This window comes from Pagrus pagrus (assembly GCF_965226575.1).
Source record: "Pagrus pagrus genome assembly, chromosome: 11".
NCBI lineage: Eukaryota > Metazoa > Chordata > Actinopteri > Spariformes > Sparidae > Pagrus > Pagrus pagrus.
Genome location: NC_140195.1, coordinates 8469889 through 8494349, shown reverse-complemented (window position 1 = coordinate 8494349; position 24461 = coordinate 8469889). Strand labels below are relative to the sequence as shown.

Sequence of the window (24461 nt, the reverse complement as noted above, 5' to 3'; positions counted from 1 at the left end):
AATCCTTTATACTCTTGTACTTTATTAGTGTGGAGAGGATCATTAGTAGCCTTTCATCCAAATGGCTAATTGTCACAGTTCAGGTACAGGGCAGCTGGCGGAGGACCCAAGTGCAAACGCCGTGGAAGAGGAGATTGAATTAAAGGCGTGTTACTGGAATCGGTGGTTGAAAGAAAATAACAAAGAGGCAATTGGAGCAGGGTAACAAATCTGACAGCTCATTTTTAATATTTGGTTACATTTTTTCTGCGTGGAAGCTGCAGCTTTCATTTTGCAGTCCTGTATAATGACCATAGAGCCAAACCCTGAGCAATTTCAAATTACCTGAGCTGGTTTGACAAAGGAGGAGAGACAACGAAATAACAGCAGCCCGCAGCTTTAAAAATATGAATGACGGGTGCAGGGAAGTGGCAGGAATCAACAATGAATAAATCTTCAGCACTCTCAGAGAACAAATCTTATACTTTATTGTGGGCAAAAAAAAATCTTGTTATATATCTTACATAATATCTTTTTTGGCCCACAATAAAAGATGAGACACGTCATTGATATGATGATAAGAAAACAGTTCGATAAATTGCTCCATAGTTTCATGTGCATACATTAAATGCAAACCAACTTGAAAGCATGTAACACATACAGCCAATCATTCAGCAGGTGTGTAGTTCGGTTGCACCAATGCCACATGACTGACAACAACAGAAGAGCTCAAGAGAGCAAATCAGTGCTGAAAAGATGAGATGATGAAAAAGGCTTGTGGATACACAATATAATGTACCCGTATTCAAAAATAAGCATATATTCACAAAGATCAATGAAGTTGATGAGGTCAAATATGAAATATATTGTCTGTACTGTTTTAACTGGAGTATCTGCTTTTTTTATGCTTAATATAGCGTCCCAACTTCTTTGGATTCATGGTTGTATAACATGTATTTCCTACATAACAAGACTGCAGCAGCTGAGGGTTGGAGCGCTTTCAAGTGACACTAATTCAAGTATTTGTCTTTCATCTGGCATTTTTAATAAAGCGACTATACATCCTTATCCTTAAAGCCTACAGTATGCATGTTGGTGGTATAAGCAGAGCTAAATCTAGTGGAACGTCCCAATATATCAAATGCACTCTGTGCCATGTGCTAATATGTCTCTACATGGATAAGACATCCAGAGAGGAACAGCCTTAGGCATTCTTAGCTGTGCCGCTGTGTTTGCATGTGTGTGTGTGCGTGTGTTTGTGCATGCGTGAGTGTGCTTCATGCCGCCAAGTTACGAAGCAGCCAGGGTCCAGAATAATGTTTGTATTGACTGAGGAAGAGTCTACAGAGCCCCCATTACTGCCACGCTGTAAACAAAGACAGGCAGGACTCAGTGTGTAAGTCAGATGGGGAGACCGAAGTATCTTGGAACGCGAAACAAACATGATTCACGACAGCTCGTTCAAGGCGCTGTCCACGTCTCTCAGCGAATCTATCAGAAGTGCTGCGAGTCAACAGTGGATTCACTGAAGGAAACTTTGGGCTTAAAGCATCATTACAAACACTGGACATTTATCTTGGACATTTATGTTGGATTACAGCCCACAACGAACAGCCTATTCATTCATAGTTACAGTTGAATCTTGTGATGTACCAGTACAGCTTGTACCAATTCATGTACAGTATATAACTTAGTAGAGCGCATACATTCACCAAAGCAGCACCAAAGCCCAACAGTCCCCCTTTTGTACTCACTCGTAGATACCAGCCACCTAAATACGAGTTTTTTCATCGAGAGCCATGCTTTATTCCCTGAGCAATGTTAGAGAAAGTGAGAAAAAATTCCTCAGTTCATCCTCTGCACTCCACTTAATTCTTACATAGCCTAAAGGGACTGTTGTAAAATTACTATTAAATTAACCTTTGAATCTGTTCAGTAGTTTCATTGTGTAATCCTGCTGACAAAGAAAACCAACCAACAAACACAACCTCCTCGGTGAAGGTAACAGTTCAGGATCTTACACAGACCTTGCGTTAGAGATGCAAAGTTTAAGCAGTTTCTTTAATTGATAGTCGGCTGCCTCAACAATCGATTATTAATTCATTATTAATAATATATGAAATATGTTGGAAATTTTCTCCATTAGAGAAACTGTTTTATCTTCTGTATGTTCAATGCAATATCAGAGTAGGCTAAAATTAACAGGTAAAGTAGACACCAAGTTGCATGAATGACCAACTAAATCCTATCATTTTGTAAAATATATCTTTTTGTATTCTATAAATTACTTCTAATTTGATTAAATACATTTGTCCATACCAGTTTGTATTCTGTGTTGATATGTTTGATAAGCAACTACTTGTAATTTGTAGAAGGATTGTCAGTTAATACATTTTTAATCAGTTAAATTCAGCAATTAACTGCTTAAACATAAATCATTAACATCCTCACCTTATAGTCTTGGAAAACATTCATTTAAAATACATTCAAGAATGTTTTATGTAAGAAAAAGACTGTATTAAACATAAATGATCGACCATGCCACCTAGAAATGACATTTATTACTCATTTGCGATCACAATCTGTTATGAAAGAAACCTCCTGCCTCTTGGATGATGTTTTTTTCTCAGCATAAATATATGTACAAAGTCCCATATTGCTCACACTGAGCCTCTTTCAACAATGTTTTTCTTCTGTCTCCGTTAGATAGTGGCTGCCGCCTGGGCAGGCTGTCGCCGTGTGTCTGCTTGTGTGCAATATGAGTAACCCTTTTTAATTTCCCACTTACAGGTGTCAGACATGAAAGCTGGGAGTGGTAGACAAGGTATCCCATTTTGCTGCCTCTGCATTAGTAATCAGGACTTGGTGTAAATACAGACATCTCATTACCGGTGAGCTGAAGTGCGCTACTGAGGAAGGGCAAGGGCAATGACAAGGAGTCTCTGAGTAATGGGCTCGAACAGATCAGCACCCCATTAACTGGACCTGCGGTGTACTGTAGTAGCCATACAGGCCCATTACAAAGCAAAACACAACCAAGTGAGACAGGTTAAGCCTCTAATGGCGGTCTCCCTTTACAATTTAACGTTGTTAAACACAAATCGGTGGATGTTATTGAGGAATGCAATATTGACAAAGAGCGCAGGAGATGTTGAATAAAACATCATCCTGCATGTTTCCTTTTTTTAATTGACTGTTTGTTTGATTGTACTCGAGCTAATTTGTGCCAGCCAATCAACGCTGACCTGAGGTACCTCGCGTGCACTCCTGCAAAGTCAATATGTTAATGCGTTTTGCTGAGAAACAGTGACATTGTGCTTCCTCATATTTGTCCCGAGCTTCCTCTCATGCTTCGTTCATATTCGATTGTGGACTTGGGCGAAACGGGGAGAGCATGGGATTGCAATTAATCATGTCCGCCGTCTGCCAACAGTGATACCTATATTGGTCTTTGAATCAGCGTAGGTCATGGGATGAGTGCTTTTTGCATCCATCTTTCTTTAAGGCACTGGCAGGCTAATGAGAAAATTGAATCTGAATGGTGGATCTATATGTATTCACTGTAGGGAAGAACAGGAGCACAACAAGATTACCGCCTTGGTTCACAGTGTTTGTAGAGGATTTGCCTTGCTTTTACAACCTGTCACATCGTAAACACGCACCAAATGTAGACTAGTTTTATTTTAAACGGTGTGTGACTTTATGTTGAATTAGAATTTTCTAAATCCCTGCAATAAACTCACCCATCCAGTCCAACTGCACATATAATTGAATATTTCCATGTGGCCCTTTCTGAGGAGCCAGCCACTGTGGCACACAAATTATAATCAAGGCCAGAGGAGCGCACGGAGAGCTGGGTGGCTGTTGACTACAGGATTTAGGAACTCGGCTGTGCCTTCCCACTGCTGCTGGCAAGAGATTTCTGCCAGGCACTGGTGTGCAGAACAAGAACTAATCTGGAGTGGTCTGTTGCAGCTAAAAGGAACTGGCCCTGAAGTCATGCATTCTGGGGGAAAGTGGGGATAGTTTTTCTCCATGATTTGTCTGCTGTAAACCTCGAGCAATTATGCTACCATTTATAACACCAGACCTTCGTTAGAGTGGTGCTTTTCCTTGCCTAGAACAACTTAATGGTTTCTATTCAATCTCAGTTCTATCCAGTATTATTTTCGTCATTGCAAGGCCACATTATCAAATACATTACAATCAGAGCTGTCCTTTTAAAATAAGCGTTTAAAAAGGTTTGTTAATCCATATGTTTCTATACATACTTTGTCATACATACAGAAATTCAGTATTGTTTTTAACTAGCTTTAAAGTTTGATTGCACAAAGATTTCGCTTCATCGGATCTCTTTAGCCCGAAGATATGCTAATACATATTTATGAGCTGTGGGCGGACCTTAACATTGATAAAAAGAGTGGAAAAACGCCTCAATTGACGCATTGTGAGCATCAATGGAAAAATGCAGAAGTGGGCCCCTTCGTGACAGACAAACCCTTGTATTTATTTTCTTTAGAACATAAAAATTCAAGGAATGTACGAAACAAGAGTATTCCTATAGTGCACATTTAATATATGACCAGGAGCCGCAGACTCTGCAGCAGGAAACTTAATCCAACATAACTTGGAGCTTTGACAACCCATAGCAGCAGAGTTGCCTTACAGTTACATAAGCAGGCAGAGCATGAACACAAGCATGAAAAGAGAACCTGATTTGGAAATTTAACCAAACAACACAAAACAACCACAGACTATCCAAGAAAAGGGAAAGCACTGTCGTTTCAGCAGATGCCCCAAAACAAGTGAAAAAAACCCTCCAAAGACAGCAGTAATTATGACTTTTGTCCACTCTGACATTTCATTTCCCAATAACAGTCAACATTGGTTTCCTTTAACCTTCCCTAACCCTAACCATTGGTTTTTATTGTAACAATGATGACCGAGGTCCCTTGTAACCTCAGTCAAGTACTGATTTGAATCCAAACCATGATCTTTCCCTAAACCATAAAGTTATTTTTGCGCTAAACCTCACCAAACTTTAACCATAGTGTTGTCAGAAAACTGATTAAAGATGTCATACAAGTTCACAGTCTGATAGATCACATCAGCAAATGGGTATGTGTTGTCGTGGAGGGCATGGACAGACAACTTATTTTATTTTTGCAATCACAGAATGAGTGACAGACTATTTTACAATATATGTGAGTATTCTAGCCTCAAGGGACGGAGATAAACACCTTTATTTTGTGATGCCAGCAATGTCCACCCAAAGCTGCAGCGTTAACAGTAAAATATGTGTGATGTTCTTGTTGCTTCATTAATTTATGTGCTTTGCTAAAAACATTGGCTTACTATCAATGCCAATTAACATGTCCCTTAACAAATCCTGTTAACAGGACCCAGTTTGTTTTGTTTTTACTGAAACACAAACAAATATCCTCTGCTGTCATTTGGGATTAGTAGTCTGATTTTTTTTATGTTGATAAAATCAGCCAAAACACAATATTATCTTGAAAAAACACTTTCCACTCCAACAATTATCAACAAATCTGCAGCTCTGTGAAAGCATCTTACTGTGACACAAATTTACGTTTCTTGTTAGGCAGTGATGTCTAGTGGCTGCAGTAATTATTAGGGCAGTGAAGGAGAAAGTCAGGTGAAGTAGTATAAAGAGCAAGAAAGTCCACATGGGAATGGATGTTTGGGTCAAACAAGTACAGGACTTTCGCTCAGGAGACAGCTGCTCATGTCCAGCGTGAAACCAAAAGTCAACTGCGAGCTATTTTGACTTACTAATGTAGTTAAGTTACATCATGCACATAATGTGACTAAAATATATGTATGTAATGTAGGTACATTTTTAACTGAAGTTATACAAGTAATGCATAAACCAAACCCCGGAGTTTTCCCGAACCTAACCAACTATTTTTCTTGCCTAAACCTAACCAAGTAGTCTTAGTGCGTAAACCTAACCAAGTAGTCTTAGTGCAAAAAAACCTAACCAAGTAGTCTTAGTGCAAAAAAACCTAACCAAGTAGTCTTAGTGCAAAAAAACCTAACCAAGTAGTCTTAGTGCCTAAACCTAACCAAGTAGTCTTAGTGCAAAAAAACCTAACCAAGTAGTCTTAGTGCCTAAACCTAACCAAGTAGTCTTAGTGCAAAAAAACCTAACCAAGTAGTCTTAGTGCAAAAAAACCTAACCAAGTAGTCTTAGTGCCTAAACCTAACCAAGTAGTCTTAGTGCGTAAACCTTACCAAGTAGTCTTAGTGCCTAAACCTAACCAAGTAGTCTTAGTGCCTAAACCTAACCAAGTAGTCGTAGTACCTAAACCTAACCAAGTAGTCTTAGTGCCTAAACCTAAACCTAACCAAGTAGTCGTAGTGCCTAAACCTAACCAAGTAGTCTTAGTGCCTAAACCTAACCAAGTAGTCTTAGTGCCTAAACCTAACCAAGTAGTCTTAGTGCAAAAAAACCTAACCAAGTAGTCTTAGTGCCTAAACCTAACAAAGTAATCTCAGTGCAAAAAACCTAACCAAGTAATTTCATGCCTTAACCCAACCAACTATGTTTCTAGCCTAACCCTAACCAAGCAGTTTTATATAGTTTTTTAGAATAATAAAAATCCAGGTTCTGACTCTCCTCTAGCTCTCTCTTACCGAGTGATTAAAATATATTGGGTGATTAAGAAGAATCATTCTGCTTAATGAAGAAAATGTCTTGCCAATGAACTGAACTAGCTTACGTTCCAGCCACATGTCAGAGTGATAAAGCTGCTTATTCACTGTGCTCCTTAAATATTTATCACAGTTCTTTATCTCACTTACATGACTGTGCAGGATAGACCAAAACGTTGTGTGAGTTATAACAGAAATATCAGTGATGTGGATCCATTATCGTCTCGACTCATTTGAATGAGTTCTGCCTGTCAGGAGGGACACATTATTTAAAGAGTGAGCTGGAGCCACTTTTGCTGAGGACAGCATGTGTCATAATAACCTTTGCTAAGAACTGAGATTAATTCAGCACCTTGTCAATGTGTCTCCGTTACGTGGAACTCTCTTGCCGGGATGGAAAGATTATTTGCTCCATTGTTTGTGTTGTAAATCTTGTAAATTAACCAGAGTGAGAGCGGATGTCATCGCTGATTAGCATCAACAGGCCTCTAATAAAGATGTTCAACCTGTGGGCGTGCCGCAGCGCCCGTGCACTCACTCTGGAGTTCACTTGCATCCGTGGCAGTTTTTACAAAACAGCATCTGGACTTTAAAACTTTATCCAAAATAAACTCTGTGAGTCCAAAGCATGCAACAAAGGGCACTTATGGCAGAAATGAAAAAGGCTTTAAAAAATGAAAGCTTGTTAAAAGGATCACAGAGGAGAAGAATCAGCAGTTTGGAAAATAGGATTGAGTTGAGATTGTGAGGAATGGATCTGTTTTGGAGATCATCAGACTGTGGTCAGCACAGCAAGGCCACACAGACGGCCCCCCTGATGAACAGATGGACAGCCAGGAGGGGAAAGCAGAGGAGGCGATCCAGAGTGTGGATAGTCCATGATCAAGAGGCAGTGATAAGGAACAACGTGGGAATGGATACCTAAAACCCGTCTAACACAGAGAGAAAACGACTGCTGGATGAGTTTCAGCGCTGACGTACGCTCTCGCTTTCAGCTCAGTCTGAGAGGAAAAGGAAGGGAAGCCGACAGAGGGGAATAATTTATCCCCCCCACCCCTGTTCTTACAATGTCACACTAACTCACAGCAGCATGGAAAATGAATTACAAGAGATGGAGGAAATGACAGTAAACATATCCTGGATGATTTTCTGGTTATAAGGGGAACATTATCAGTTCTAGAACAGATTACAGTACAAGGAAGCTCATTTGGATGTAAAGGTTAAAAGTACCCGGCTTTGTGCTGACAGTCAGTCTCTTACTCTGTTTATTGGAGCTTCTCCAGGCTTTGCATCTTAATGAGATGTTTTTTTGTTTCTGGGAGAGACTTCTTAATGAGGAAAAATACTGAATAATGTCTTGTGCCATTATAAACTGACAGAATACTGCAGGTACTCTCTTAAACGTTCAGGTACCCCCTTCAAACGGGAGACATTTTCAGGTTATTTTTATGATGCAAGCATTTTTGGGTGCTGTCAACAATACACTTTTGCAGTAATTGCTTCTGTCTCTGAACTAGGCCTCATGGGGCACGTTTCCTCCCAAGCTGCCTATAGATCCCACCTCCGACTGGCAGACCCCGAACTGAACTATGACCCGAACCCTCACCTCCATAGCCAAAACCAAGCACAGCCGTTTAATTGGTGGATTTTGCTGGGGGGGTGCACAGCTTCAGATTGGGAGCTCAGTTCAGGGTAAAATAAAAAAGGCCAGCGCTGCAATTTTTGTAGTCTTTCAGGAAATGAGAGCATGTACTTAAAACACCTTGATATACTGTTGAAAAGCAGCACAGCCAAATAGTCCCTGCAGGGCAAATGAAGCTAAGCATCAACAAAGGAGGGAAATTAAACAGGATAATAAAGCACAAAGCTCTGACGAAGGCCACCAAGCCAAAAGCGTTTGTTTTCAGTTTTCGATCAGAGTGAGTTGGCTGCAACTTGTCATGATTTTGGATTTAAAAAAAAAGAGAGAGCTCAAAACTGAATCTACAATCCACCTGACTTCATACTGGGATTGATTTGTCTACAGCGGTATAACAGGCATAATAAGCTACTGTGAAGGCTGAGAGAACTCTCTTTTCTCCTGGATAATCACGAATGCTCACATACTGTGACTGCAGATAGAGATCTGCACTCCAGACGGTGTGATATCACTCAAAGGGTGCAGAATTAGCGCAGAAAAGATTCACTGAACCTGTCAACCTCTTCTCTGGCCAGAGAAAAGCAAAAGTGTCAAAGCAGCAAAGGGATTAGAGCCCGGCTGATATATCGGAGATATTGGCCGAACGCAGATATCGGTATGGTGTACATGTTGTGCCGTATCTCTTCCACAACCAGCTTTTCCACAACCACATTTGAGGGAAGTGTGTTTTACTCCAAAATATCAGTATCGGCATCGGCCCCCCAAAAATCCAGTATCTGTCAGGCTCTGGAAATAATTCTGATTGGTCTTTCAAAGTGCTTATTTTAGGGGCTTCAAAGCATCAGTTTGTCTTGTTATTCCTCCCAAAACAAAACGAAATGCTGCAAATGACTTTGTTCGTGGCTCGATGAAACACATCTGTGTGAGTGCAGCTGCTCAAGAAGTGTTCGGAGAGGATCTGAATGGAGAAATGATTTCTGTTTCTACAATTCAGGTTTCGCTTCTTGGCTTCAAATTAAGTTTTGAATTTAAAGAGCGTCGCCTAAATGAATTCTTTCGACGCTCATTGAAATCCAGGGATGCATTTCCAGTGGACTCCAGAGGAGATCCATAAAACAATAATTTAAAAAAATGAAATTAAAAGTGGGAATGGAGCAAATCCATTGCAACAAACCCATTCTTTCTTTCTGTGTGTGTAAATCCACAAGAAAACTACACACGATGATCACGTCAATGCAAACGTCCCTCAAGAAATAATTCCTTGAATGTTTCAACAGATTAAATCAAACTGCCTCCGAGCAGCAGAAATATGAGCAGCAATTCAAGCATCCTCTGACAGTGATGCACAACCAAGTGAGGCGTCACCAAACCATATGACCCACCAGGGCGTCATGTCTCACTTGAAAATGATTAAAAGGCGAAGACGGTTTGCCACCGATACACACACACACACACCCGATACGAGCTCACAGATTTCAGTGCGTCTTTAAAAAAAAAAATCGCACCCACATCGCCTCTGTCTCCATCTGTGCACTGATTATACCTATAGACTGCTCGGCTTTGCTTGTGTGCATTGGAGGCACAGCAGCGAGCCAAGTGGAGCGGAAAGCAGTGAGGGTCTTGCAGAAGGGGGCTCCCATAGACGCAGCTGATGAAGGGCTTCATTGTGTTTGCCAAGACTCCCCCACCCCGCCGGCTCCACCAGAAAAACGTCAGACTGGTTGCTGCTCCAAAAAAAAAAGCCTTTCAGTAAAGGTGATTCATCTGTTGAGTGTGTTGATCAGAGAGGGACCACAGCCCTCCAAATGGAGAAATAAATAATTAAAGGGTTTTAAAGAGGACCACCAGTACTGACATGGAGAGGGTTGTCAATCAGACAAACGGTGACCCTAGTTGTTCGCGCATTGCTTTAAAGCTTTGCGAAACATGCCTCCAAGTAGCTTTACGCGCATATTTGTGCGGCGCACTCTCACAGACAGAAGCCTCCACACAGCTGCGCAACTCTGGGCTGATGCACGCCTGTCATCGCAGCTGCTCCTAGTGTGACACCGTGAAAGAAAGGAAACAGTCTTACCTCCAAATCCTCCGGATGCGAGTGAGCCCGAAGTGGGTAAAAATGAACTTCTGCGATTTTTGAGTGTATCTTTTTTTCTCTTCTTCCTGCGTCTCTGTTTTGGCAGCGCCGGCTCCAGTCGCCTCCTCCTGTTTGAACGCCAAACCCGCCACACGGATCAAAATCTTCCTCTTTTTTTAAAAAAAAAAAAAGACTGAAGGAGCGGGCAGATGTGTAAAGTCAAAAATGCCAGTAAGTGGTGTGAGTTGAGAGGTGGGGGGTGTAAAGCGCCCTGTGCAGATGCGGTGTTACTCCCAGACGCGAGGCTGGAACCTAATCTCCTGTTTCTCGATCAACTCCGCCGCTCAGACGCTGTCCAGCAGCGAGTGGTGCTGAATGAGACTCCAGGGGTTGCAGAGATTTCCTACTTTTCTTCTTCTTCCTCCTCCTCCTCTTCTTCTTCTTCTTCCTTCCCTCCGCTCCTGCTTCTTCTGGTCTAATCGCACAGAAAGCTTCCCTCCCACCGCGCGTAAAACTGGAAACGATCTCCCTCCTTCTCTCTCTCTCTGTCTCTCTCTCTCTCTCTGTCTCTCTCTCTCTCTCTTTCTCTTTTTCTTTTTATTAAGCGCCACAAATTAGATCCTCACCAAAGGCGAGCTTTGTCTGACACTGCTGGTATAAGCGCATTCCTCAACTACAACACCAAAAAAAAAAAAGGAGGGGAGGACAGGAAGTGATCAGGACTGAGGAATAAAAAATAAATACCTTTTAAATAAATCAGATCAGTAAGTTAAAACAGGGGTCGAGGCTGGAGATGCTTTGATTAGAATTAGATTTTTTGTTTTTGAAGATGCAGGATTCCAGTCTAAAAGGCAGCTGACAAGTCATTTCAAGACTTTAGTCATTTGAGAAGAGCTGGCTGCCGCCTTGTTGTTGTGAGATGTTGCAGAGATCACAGCCTGAGGTGTAAAACTGGAACGCTCGATGGATCGGGGAGGAGGAGGGGGGCGCATTTTTACGCAACCAACAAGGTGTGTTTGAGCTCTGAGATCATCTCTGCGCGAAGGTTTTGGCTGTTGTCCCTGAGCCTTTGTGGGTACGGATGCTGTCAGGGAAGGTTTGGGGATTCACCAAGTTAAACAAAACAGGGAGGGAGGGCTCCTCTCCGGGTTCAGGTCCTCTGAGTGCACTGTGGTCCGCAAACACACACAAGTATTGAATTTCATTCTTAAGGCGCCGACTAGCGCATCTTTAGGTCCACTGCCGCTCCTCCCTGCTGTCTATCCGCCTGCTGACACCTCAGGAGTCTCTAAAGTTGTGCAGGAGAAATTACATGTCACGCACACACACACGCGCGCGCGCCTCTCGCGACGTTTACGTGGAGCACTGCTCACCGTTCAGTGATTACCTCGGATCATCCCGCGGGTAATTTCGACTTTGTTCGCCGGAATCGCTTTTCTTTATATGTTTATCATTACCGCGCTGATTGCACTTATTGATTCATCAGTCTAATCAGTCGCTGGAGCGCTCGTCCAGTAATGAATGAACGGAGCCGATCCAGCTGTTTCCATCTGGAGCCGCGCTGCAATAATCCGGGGCTCCGTCAGAGATGGAGCAACGGTGCAGGAGCGTTTTTTGGTGGATTTATAAAAACATCTCAGTGACAGTCTGATAACACACATTTTATTAATGGTTAATAAATCATTAACTAAGCATTATAAGCTATTATCAACAGCAACTTTCATGCTACAGGTTGTCTCTAAATCACCATCACCCTCCACTGACTGTCCAAAGAGCTGCAGAACATCTGGACTCCAAATCTATTCATTAACACCATTTACAGCTGCACACCTGATTGATTTCTGCCTGACAGCCCAGCCTAATAATGTGATAATATTTGGAATTTGTGATGAGGGAAAGTGAGAAAGCTGTGAGCCTTCATTTATAACCTCAACAGCATTTTAGAAACGGCAGCCTTGATGGTTTGGTTGTTTCATTTCCTGGCTGATGCAGAGTTTGACGAGGTGTTGATCAGCGTTCAACACCTGCGATCGTGCAAATGTAGCCAAGACTTCGCTGTGAAGGCGAAGAGGTGTTTTGAAGTTTCCACCCTGCTGTTGATTAGGACTCTCTGGGTCACGTTTAACAACACGTTCGGTGACTAACCCTAACCCTTCTGTTTTGTACCAGTTGTGAACGCTGTAATCCAAAATAAAAAACATCCTCGTGGATTTTTCACCCTCTAATAAATCAAGTCTGCAGTTAAAGGGGCAATTTGTAAGACATAGAAGTCTACGGGCTGTGTTGCAGAGACGTCTACTGGCATGCTAACCAGCTAGCCCCAGAGTCTGATAGCCCCCGTTGATCGGCTGTGAGTGGTGAGTTCACTACTCAGTCTAATAAGTAAACAACATGATCTCACAAAATGTTGTTTTGTATCTTTTGCTTATCTACAAGAGGCTAGATTGCCTCATTTAAGGTGTCATTGTGAGAAATAGCCAGAATTTAACGGCAGCTCCACTGCTTACTGCTGTTCAGTATACGACCCTTTGCTGTAGCGATCGTTGGTTGTGGCATCTAGCTGCCCTAAGCAAGTAGCCCAGTTAGCGGGAGAGCTTAAACGGCCCTTTTAGCTGTGCCCGCACCGAGACCTCAGGTGACGGAGGGGACTGAGGCTAAGTCGACCTGCCATGGCACCAGAATGGGAGTGAAAATAGCCAACAAGGCCGACAGATGGCAGTTCGAAGACCAGGCGATACAGTGCGGTGGTTGTTTTAGAGCAGCACCTTGAATTCAGAAGGTGTACAGTTGTTTTTTGTTTTGTTTTTTACCAAGGAAAATAGGTGTAAAATTATTTCCTGTCTTGACATTTTGTGAGTTTATTTTGTTTACTTATTAGGCCAAAGTAGCAAACACACTGCTTTTACGTCTCCCAGCTGAAACTACAGGGGTTATCAGACTATCGCCTTTTGCATTTCAGAGCAGCATTAGGAGAAAGGATGGGCCGGGGTGAGCTGTCTAGCACGCTAACTTCAGTAGACATCTCTGCAAAACAATGTGCAATCAACTCTGTCGATAATGTTAGTCCAGGCCACGGACAAATTGCCCCTTTAACTCGGCATGAGACACACTGCGTTGAAACTCAACTTGGTTCGTCCTCAATCACGGATCACAAGCGTTGCCATCATACCAGAGGTAACTTCGGCCATTATTGGGGTGTGTTGTGTTTATCTTCACATGCTTTTTGAAGGACATGGGGGTGCATCAGAATCTGTGTGGTGCGTGCAGTGCTGCATGAACACAGAGGTCCCGACCTGCAGCTTCTGAAACCACCCTCAGCACACACTGCACTCCGTTCCGTCACCATTTTCCCCCACATTTGTTGATTGTTAGCGCCTAACGTAGGAGGTGAATCAAGTTTACTTCTCAGTAAGAATCCAGACATCGCCACTGCTTTGGATTTTAACCTCCTCTCCCTGCAACGTTTTAATAAATCATACATGCACATCCTTTAACTATGTCGAGGAGGCGTTTAAACGGCGAAACAAAGAACTGCTCGCTTGTCGACATGTGTAACCAGCGCCAACAAACCATTAAGGCAGAAACATCCTCGCTCATCGTCTGGAACATGTAGTTACAGTGGTATGTACTAGCGTCCTCGTGGCCACGGTGGAAAAACACTGTGATAAACAACTTTGGATAGCCTCATGTTTTTTTCCCCGCTTGTTAGTGCAAAATTCATGAGAAACTGTCAAATATGAAAAGCTCGTCAGCAGTTAGTTTCCTGAATCAGAGAAACAGCCTCTGTTGCTCACAACAACAGCTATGCTAAGACAGTGCTATGCCATGATATTATTATTGCATTTTCGTGTCGTGCGGCCAGATTGCAAGCACTGATTTAAACTCGGAGATGAAAATTCACGACTCATTTGGAGACCGCCGAAAGAACAAATGCCAAGATTCTTCATTATGTAAGATGTTATATCTGAGTTTCAGACGGTATATATTTTTCTCACCTCTTGACTGCACAATTATGGGCTAAAAGCATTTGTTTTCCCCCCCGAGAGCATTCTCACTTCGAAAAATGATAAATAACACAATCAGAATCTGGAAAGCATAATAGTGTATATCGGAAAAAACGTTTTATAAAATGTAAAACTAACCTTAATGGTCCACATTCTTAATTATTCAATTGATGAGTGCCTTTGCAGGATTAATAAATAATCTAGGTTGTAATAAAAGTCTACTTATTTTCACCTCAGTCAGTCACACAAGCTTGCAGGACCATGAATTATTCTGTTCTTCCTCCCAAACTGGTGATCCGACCAGATTGGGGTGGGCAGCAGGATTTGATTAGCCCTCCTCGAGCACTGCAGTGATAGACTCTGGATCCAGAGGGTGATTCAGTCTCAGTGAATGCAGAGTCACACCCATGTTTAAAACCAAATAACAAATAAATCACAATGAATTGTTGTGCTGGTGCGTCTGTGAAATGAAACAGGTAATTACCGGGCGGGATGTAACGTCGCACGCAGTGGCTGGAAACTCTTACAGAGCAGATGAGATGCTGTTATTTGTAGGTATTCGGCGTCCCGGCTCATATTTATACGGCCATCTATCTCCTGTTAGGGTGGTGATGCAGCGCAGGCAGAGGGGACCAGGCTAACAGGGCTCCTAATGAAAGAATCGAGAAGGGCTGCTGCTTAGCAAACCGCAGCAAATGAGATCTTCAGCAACATTCAGGTTTTTCAGCGTGTATGACCAAGTGTTTCGCAGCACTCCAGATGAGAGGTCGGTGGGGGTTTTTCTGTGAATCATATATTCAAAGCAGCGGTCAAAGATTTAGATGTTTACAAACCATTTTTTCACAGCGTGAGTTGTTTGTGATCAATCCATGGAGAGGAGCCACTCAACATCTCTTAATGTTCAGCTGGGAATCTGGGCTTTCATTATACATGTTACTGTGAGTCAAACCGCAGCGCTGCAGATAGATTATGCAGCCCAGATGCCAGGATAAAATGTTAGCAGTTAACGTCTCCGCAAACCGCTGACATATAGTTCAATGCGTGTCAGAAGCTACGAGTGCATTACCCGACTTTAATGTTGGGAGATGTAGGGGACGGTGGTGGAGTTACAGGTGACAAGGCTGCCAGCATCTGTAAGCGTGACACCACCGAATATCTTTTAAGGAGCCACTCTTGGGCCATCTCCAGCCGTGTTTGTTGCAACAAAAAACAGATATTTTTGACAGGAACTCGGGCCACCCCCTGCTGTGTTTGCGGCGATCAATTCTTCGTGTTTTTAAGGAGACCTCAGGCCATCTCCAGATGTTTTTTTGGCAACAAATACTGAATATTTTTTGGCAGGAACTTGGGCCATCTCCAGCTGTGTTTGTAGTAGTTTTAAAACAGGTATTTTATGTTTTACTTACCCTAAAAAAGTGTTTTTTTGACCTAACCAGAGCATAAGCACAGCATTGTGACACAAGAAGAATGTAAACTTTAACCTAAATATATGTAAAGTTATCTTTGGCTTTGCAGACACCTTCTTCGCCAACATTTATTTTGGCGACAGGGTTGCGATTACAATCCAATCCTTAAAAAAAAAAAAACAGCAGTTTGTTCAACCAGGAACATTACGGTTCATGTTAATATGTTGCTGAAGTAGATACGTAATGTTTTGCATCTTTTCTTCCTCAACACATCCTACATCACTATACAGATGTACAGTCTCCTCTCTATACTATCTTTGGACATGTGTTCACACATGCCCTACTTGCACAGAAGGGCAAAAGTGACACATTCAAGACAGAAAAAGCACCTTAAATCCAATAAACCACTTTGTAAACAAAGCTGCATTGTGTTAACAGCAGATCGGAGTATCCATCTGTGATTGCACCTTACTGTAATCACAGATGGATCAGAAATGTGCCACCCGTTGCATAACCCAAACAACAACAAGAAATAATGAGAGGAAGCAGGAATGTTGCAGTTGGCTGCTGGTGTTACAGAGTCTGTCTGTCTGTCTATCACACACGCGGCCGTCCATCCTTTGGGAAGTGGTGGTAGAGGTTACACGAGGAGCCAGGTTGGGACAGGCAGTTTGAGCCTCGGGACCGAGCAGCGGATTTCTGGGCGTCGGGCCATGGATCTGTCTGGCCCACTGTCACGCCTGGCAACACTGCAGCTCTCCACAGATGTAAATGTAAGTGCAGGTGGCCTCCACGGCATTAAGCATTGCTTAACAGTACAGTAACCTCTCTGACCTCATAGACTTTCATTAGAGTTGATGCATGTGTTCGACAGTTTGCATGCTTCATTCTGCCCCGGCACTATTTTTCCATGTTTATTCTGTCAGCGTTAGCAATCGCCATTTTCTTTTATGTTTATCCCGCTTTTGTGCGTACTTACTGACAGGATCCAGCAGAGTGACGAGCTTCGAGCTGCAAAAAGCCTTTCATCCTTCACAAATAATGCATAGTCACACCAACACAAGTGATCGCTATCAAGTGTGGGAGCGATCTGATATCGCTGTGTTGGAGTTGTTCCTGGAACATCATTATTAATGTTGCTCCGGGATCATCATCCATCCGCCATCCATCACTGCAACCGACCAATTATGTTTGTGTAATGTCATAGCTTAGAAGATGCCGTTTTCAAGTTGTGGTGTGAAAATTGAAGATTATCATACCGTGTACATTTCCTTTACCTCCAGTATTGAATTCTACCTTATTAGTATGATTGAAGAAAATATATGGTTCAGGTTTATATCAAGTTTCATGTTTGTCAGGACAAAATGTGTCTGTTCCACCAAAAATACCCTTCTTTTTTCCTTCTGTTAAAAGGGCTCTGTGGAAGCTGGTTGTTTGCGGACTTCATTTCTAAACTAATGTTAGCTACCTGTTGTCATCTGTCAGGGGAGCGGAGAGAGGCACTGAGACGTGACACTCAAGAAAGTGCATGAAGTCACATCCTTTGGAGTGTGGCAGAAAATCTGACCTGAGTCACAAAGAAATCCACAGTCCAGCAGCTCAGCAAATCGTCCACAGGCTTGTAGAGGAAACAGAGAGAGGCGGGGAACACGTGTTGAACATCGTGAAAGGCAACATTTTAATCCAAACCATGTTTTCCTAAACTTAACCAAGTATTTTTGCCTAAACATTGACAGAAAACTGAAAAGAAATGGTAAATAATAAGTGAACTGAGAGTGAAAAAAAGTGAACAGTAGAATTTGATATGTTGTAATCAGGATACAAACCCCGAGCACCTGGGTGAGAGTCCTGTACTCACCCACTGACCCACAACAGCCTGCTCAAAACATGAAGTTTGTCGCTTTCTGGTTTACACAGCCACACGTGCTGCCATGGCAGACCATCGGCTCAGACTATCAACTGCAACTGCTCTTCTTCTTTGTGTCTTGCAGTTATTTGCCTCGGACAGCTGACTCTGCCACCTTCTGGTGAGATCAAAAATTGTTTTTACACTTTATGATAAGGTTATGACTTCATGAATGAAAAGGTCAGCACTTCTTGAACTATCAGTAATGTACAGTAGTAATGTATTAATATTATCTCACGCCTGACTTAATGCAGGAATAATACATTAATTAATGAACAAAATACCTTAGGTGTTGCATTAATCAACGCATCTTTCCTGCATTAAGTCAGGTGTGATACAGTTTGAATACATGTACATTACTGATGGCTCCTGCAGCACTAAATAAATGAATTCATGCGTTTTCATGCATGATGTCCTGATAATTAGCACCCTGACCATGAAGTGTTACCATGTCACCAACACTAAACAAATGTTAAATCAAGGAATCGGGCAGGTAAAAGATTTTTTACAGGTGCCACATCATCAAACGTTGGTCCGAGATCACGCTGTTCGACAGATGGCCGATGTGGAGATCAGACCAAAGACAGACTGCATCAAAATCCTGACAGTATCACAAAAGTGGGACCTCAGTGTGGTTGTTGATATTTAAGAACTAACCAAATGCGGCAAGAAATTACGCAAAATACACAGACTAAAGGAAAGCATGTTGACCTCAAACTCATTTGGCTAAAAACATAATTCCATGATTTGAAACTGTTATCATACAGTTTGACACAGACTGTGACCCGGGCTTTATTATCCATCTGGCACAAGGAGACATGCAATGAGCTTGTTGTTTTCACACAGTCTCCAGACGCCTTTATTCCTGCAACAGTTTCTTTAATTGGTGCGAGAATGACTCCTTCTTCTGCCTATATAGTGTAGTTACCAGTGTTATAATCAATACTAGCTCTAGTGCTCTTGATTCAACACGTGTTTACATGTGTTTTATTTATCAGAGCACACTACATTTAATTTGTTATTCACGTCTCTCACCCAGTTTACAATAAAGAAGGTTAAGTCAAGTTTCTTTCTGTTTCCATTCATCATGAGTACAGTACGTCTCAAAGGACTATACAGGGGATCGAGCCTACTGATCAGTCACAAGGCAGCATTGTGTGAGACAGTAATGCAGCAAAATCAAAACACAGTACTGACTGTGTGGAGAAGATATAACAAGTGAGGAAAAAAAAGGTGTAAATACTAAGATGGACCGTGTTTGTTGTCGTAAAGCCTTTAAACGCACAGTATGACACAGAGGTACACTATTTACCTTTACAGTGCTGCGTGTTAGCAGAGGTTTGGCAGCAAGACATGTTACAGTTTGAACAAATGGCCACACAAAAATGGCAAACATTTGGCGAGTTTAACTTCTTAAATGTGAGTAAATGCTGTTTTTCTTCTGTTAAGTATAACTGCAATATGAGTTTTATAATGTTGGTAAGATAAAAAAATAGGCAAAATTAATTATATTCATCTTAGGCTCTGGGATATTGCCATGAGCATTTTTTTTTCACAATTTTGGGATATTTCAGTGACAAAACAATCTTAAAGAAATGTGTCAAATAACTTAAAATGTGTGAAACGGCAACAAATTTGTGAAAACAACAAATGTTAAAAAATGTTAATACATTTCAGCATGAAGAACACCCACGATGATGCTCAAAATATGATCTATTTCTTAATTATATATGTTTTTTATGCAAATGTTTATTCCTGTGACATTGTTTTTTTCACTTGACAGGCTGTTATTTGTCTGTGTTGGTGCAATATATGCAGCAGAGGACCACGAAAAAAGGCTGAAGAACGAAAAAACGCTAGCCTAGTGCAGCAGCAAGTACACTGGATTCAGACTAACTTTTAAATGAGTAACACTGTGCCTCACGCAAAGAGGAAATCACCAGTGAAAAATCCATATAGGAAGTACAACACACAGGAATTAATGTAGTGAATATGCACACTGATTGCAAGAAAGCTTAATTAACAAATTGCAAATCAACAACCAGAAGTCTTTAAATAAAAAAAAAGGTATCTACACACAATGCTTCAACTGTCTATAGAAAGTTGACCAAATCCACAAGTCACTTCCGGGTAGACAGCTGCTGGCGTTTTTTCTGCAACATTTGTAACATTTAAAGATATATAATTAAACACAATGGCCCCACCTATCTGATCTTTCTACTGTGCCTTTTTTCATAGTCCTTTCAGGCGAGCCTTGGCAATGCAGTTAGAATCACTTGTCAAATCAGATCAAAACTGCTTGAAAAGTTTGGTGACTTCACCTCAAAGTAAGGTTTAACATACTTTTTTTCCACGGCTTATACTTCTATATGTGCACGGAGCACCTCACCTTTCTTGGTTATCCTTCGTATTAGCTTTATGACCTCCTCTCCCATGCAGCAGGTTGAAAGTGTCGTGAATCTCACGTTGGTGAAACAACACGATTAGCCAGAAGAATTCATTCTGATGATTCAGTTTAACGTGTAGACCTGGCACAAACGACGAGACATGAAATCTAAGCAGCAGTGATCGAACTACCGTGGTTTCTCTCTTTAACCGAGCAAATGGCTCTGAGGCTTAAGTGCAAAGGATAATGGGCATTAACATGGAGAAGCTTTTGCACTTTAAATTATACATTCAGGTAATTTTGGGATCTGAGCTGTAAGCTTAAAATTTGCTTTACTCCTTTCTCACACATCCACCCCTTCATATGCAAAGAAGGCTGATTCCAACAGTTTTAATGCATTTTAATATATTAAAACAGCTACTTGGCCTCAAGAAAATAAATAATGATAAACCTCGGCGGAAATTATTAGCTTCTTACATTCAGGTCTGGGCCTGTGCGTCATCAGCCAAGACTCAGCAGGGGATCCGGGGGGAAGCAGCTATCCGAAGAACAGAGCTGTCTTAACAAAATCCACCTACCGGCACCTCTGAAGCTCACTGATTCTCATGTTACATCTTCTTTCTCTTTATGCTTAGATAAGTTTAAAAAAAAAGTTATTGAACTATTCTTTTCGATTCTACACTACACACAGCACTCTTGAAAACAACTTGCAGACTTTTCCATTTTATTTCGAGATGAATTCTCACTTGTGCCCTCAGAAATGTGCTTTCTCCCTCCCCCCCTCCCTCCCCTTTATCCAGCGCCACAGTTTATCTAGGATGAGAATGTTGCCTACCATACATTGTGCGACTGTAATCCAATTCAGAGACATGTTTGCAGCTGCAGCCAAGAGTCATTGTTATACATTGAGACAACCTATCTGGGAAAAGGCACCAAAACCGCCTTTACAATCACAGCGTGCAGGATAAGTCATGTTTGGTTTTAATCCTCAGAAGCAGCTGCGGCCGGAAAACACAACTACAATGCACTTTAAGGCAGATGAACCTGTGTCGCGTGGGAGAGAAAGGCGGCCCAAGATGAACCCAGGAAAAAAATATTTACACAACCAAATGATGTTTATTCAACAGGATTATCAATGGCCAGCTACAGGAAAAAAAGAGCCTTTGAGGTTATATTAGCAAAATATACAAAGATTTAGCTACTGTCAGAATGCAAATGTACATGCAGAAGCGTCCCAAACCCGTGCAAAGATTTACCCTCATGGTCACAAAGACACATTTTAAATAGAGTTATGGCTTGGGCTGAATGTGCAATAAGTACACTGAGCATTCCAGCTTATCTTAATTGCTTTTGCTCATGATATTCCTCACTAGTCCATCAAAACTAAAAGGCCTTTTACAGTTGCAGCGTTGAGGATAACTTTGTGTTCTTAACACAGCTGCTTCTGTGAGGATTAAAAACAGCTAAAATGTGTTTGGTATATGCGCCAAATAAACCTGCAAAACCGCCTGAGATAGCCGGAGTGAACCCGCAAGATGTTTTCCACGAAAATATTCATTCATCTCGATTATTAATAGCCAACAGCAACAGAAAACAACTCTCTGATCTTTGGCTTTTGCTGGTCCTGTGAAGGATTTACAGAGAGCTTTCACCGGCTGTCACCTGAACTTATTGGGGGTAAGCTGCCATGTGTGTATCCTTAAAAGTTGCAAGATGACACGAATGAATAATGTATGAAACGATGGAGAGCCTACAAATTCATCTGGGCATCTGCTTATGTGTTTCATGTGGTGTGCGTTTCTATTTGTAGTGATATTTTAGTGTCTACAGTGCGTCCATCTCAAGTGTGCACTTAAATATGGATTATAAACTGTTTTCCAAATGTACAATATCGATGTATCTTTCCTTTTATTTTCTGATAAGACATCAAACAGTGCATTGCTTTGTAAGGCTCTCTCAGATGAGCATATGCTTTCATAGTTCGATATTTAGACTGATGGGTTTATTATGTGTGTGTTTTCTTTCAGGCTAGCGCGTGTTTTCAAACTCTAATTAGCCCAGCTGTTCATTTGTCTGGTATAAATAGAGGCCGGGATACATGTCTATGTTCTCCGGCTTCTGTTCAGCAATAAGCGTTAAAAAAAAAAAAATCCGGCTCCAATACCAGCTTCATTAGAGGATGTGCTGAAATGCAGTATTAACTGTGTAACATCACATCATTGTGCGTTCACAGCAGATATTGTACATTGTACATTCACCGCTGTAACCAATTCCCATCCAGCTAAGCACCAGACAGGACTGTCCAGTATCCCCACTCCTCTTTCTGCACTGTGTGCAGCTTCACACTAAATCAGTGTTGTGAAAGGAAAAACAATGCAGGGTTCATTGAGTCGGTTATTGACTGGATGATAAATCTAAACAGCTCTGCTCAGATTAAAAATGAATTAACAAACATACTTTGAGTTTTTTAATATTTGTCTAAACCTCAGTTACCTACGTCTGTGATGTGCTGTATTCCCATAAGTCAAATGTCACATATCTATCAGTTGCAGTTATTAAGTAAAAAATATTCTTGTTGTTCATAAAGTATTAAACCAAGTATAGCTTAAACTAAGGAAATGTATAGAAATAGTTTGTCATAAAGACTGGAAACAGCTTGGCTCGAAGTAGTCTGGTGCCCGTATAATCAAGAGCCTGACCGATTTTTGGGGGCAGATCCCAATATCGATATTAGGGAGTGAAAAATTATTCACACCTTTTTAGCAATGATCCCTAAAATTTGGTTATTAAACACTAACAGTGGCAGGATATTTTAGGGTTAACATGAAACTTAATCAGTGAGCAGACAGAAACAAACTTCACTGGGAATTTAATACTTTAAATAACCCCAAGCATTGTTTTTCTGCATTACAATCAGTTAAAAAAATGTATTGCTGTCTGTCTTGTATGTAAACGTATTGCTTATTTTCTATTTAAAGAGAACTAATGTGTGAATAAATGAGCTTTGCAGGTTCTCATAGGTGTTTCTAGCTAGCTGTTTCCCTCCGTCTGCAGTTTTTATGTTTCAGTAAAGATTAAGAGCAATTTCCACGATGTGAAACAAAACAAAATAAATGTCAAACTATTCCTTTCCTTAAATGTCAAACTATTCATTTTTTATTGGATGTTTTTTTTTTTTTGGCCACACATACACATGCTGACAAATACAACATTGACATTTTATCATCTCTGAAAGTTGTCGTTGCAAATGTGTCAGGAAGTTGTTGTTATTTAAAACTTATTTAAGTTTCATTTATTTATGTTTGACGAGGCGGGGTACGACAGAATGAAAACAAAGGAAAATCCAAAGGAATCCTGTAAAATGTCAAACATAACAACAACCAACATCATATGTGATTTAAAAACAATTTAAGCACAAGAATTAAAGAAAAAGTTCACGTCTCTTGTTTCTACTTGTTGGCGTGATGAAATCCCCTCATGCAGGAAGGATGCGCTGTCATTGAGTATAATGGTGATGTTGCACAGGGGGGCCTCCACACACCTTTCACTCAGTGATGGACAGAAAGAAGTCTGAATGCCGATGATCCTGCAGCATCCTTTTTGTACCCTCTCCAGCTCCTCAGAGAGGCCGTCTGTCACCCTCCGCAAACTGGGCTGGCATACTCAAAGACTGGACGAATGAAGGTCAGGTGTATTTGTTTTAGGACGTCACACGGGAGACCAGCTCTTTTGGCAACGCCGAGGTAATGGATCCTTGTCCGTGTCTTTGAGAGCATGTACTTGATGTGGACATCCCAAAACAAATCAGATTATATCTGAACTCTGACCAGTCTCCTAAGAAACCTCTCTCCTGGCACTGAGTAACACACCCATGGTCTCAGCTCCATTCGTTGTCTGTCCCCATTCAGCCAAACAATACAAGGCCTTCTGTGTCAGGCCAGGTAGAGACCCCCTGAGGAGCTCTGTGATTGTAAGGTCATATTGCACAGGGATAACAGAGGGAAGCAGACATGAATTCAGGCAATTTGGGGAAAATAGCCGCTGAGACAACTTGAAAACAACAACAGGAAGCATAAAAGTTACCATAGGTAAAACCAAAACAACTTAAGATGAAAGAAAAACTGCAGTCAGATGTTCATTTTCTGTGAGTTTGTCATTTTATCATTGTTAAATGCACTGCAAGGAGTTGGTTATGAAGCAGAAGATTGGCTACTTCTCTATAGTTGTTGTAACTAGATTTATAATGGCTGTCACCAGGTCAGATTCTGACTAATCCATCAAACAATGAAGATCTTTCTCGTTGACTGATACATAGTCCATCTTTGATTGTCTGTTCTTCTCATGGAAATCATCACAAGTCCAACTTCTTCCAAACTATGTTGAAGACAC

At 41.4% G+C, this 24461-nt stretch overlaps 2 protein-coding genes across 7 annotated transcripts in view; one reads left to right on the top strand and one right to left on the bottom strand.

The window, feature by feature from the left end:
- Positions 1-10882, bottom strand: part of LOC311265297 (metabotropic glutamate receptor 4-like) — a 201695-nt gene extending 190813 nt beyond the window's left edge. Inside the window, exon 1 of the mRNA XM_084366789.1 lies at positions 10371-10882. The gene's annotated coding sequence lies outside the window, so the exon portion shown is untranslated. The remainder of the gene's footprint in view (positions 1-10370) is intronic.
- Positions 1-24461, top strand: part of hmga1a (high mobility group AT-hook 1a) — a gene marked incomplete at its 5' end in the record, with an annotated part of 280130 nt that overhangs the window by 230806 nt on the left and 24863 nt on the right. Inside the window, 2 exons of one of the 6 annotated variants that reach the window (XM_084366790.1) lie at positions 17772-17807; positions 23688-23951. The exons of 4 other annotated variants lie outside the window; for them this stretch is intronic. In XM_084366790.1, the coding sequence (XP_084222916.1) occupies positions 17772-17792 (21 nt within the window). In that variant the 3' untranslated portion in view covers positions 17793-17807; positions 23688-23951. Of the gene's footprint in view, positions 1-17771; positions 17808-23687; positions 23952-24461 lie in introns of those variants that run through there. One more of the 6 variants, XR_014623567.1, reaches the window with a different exon arrangement.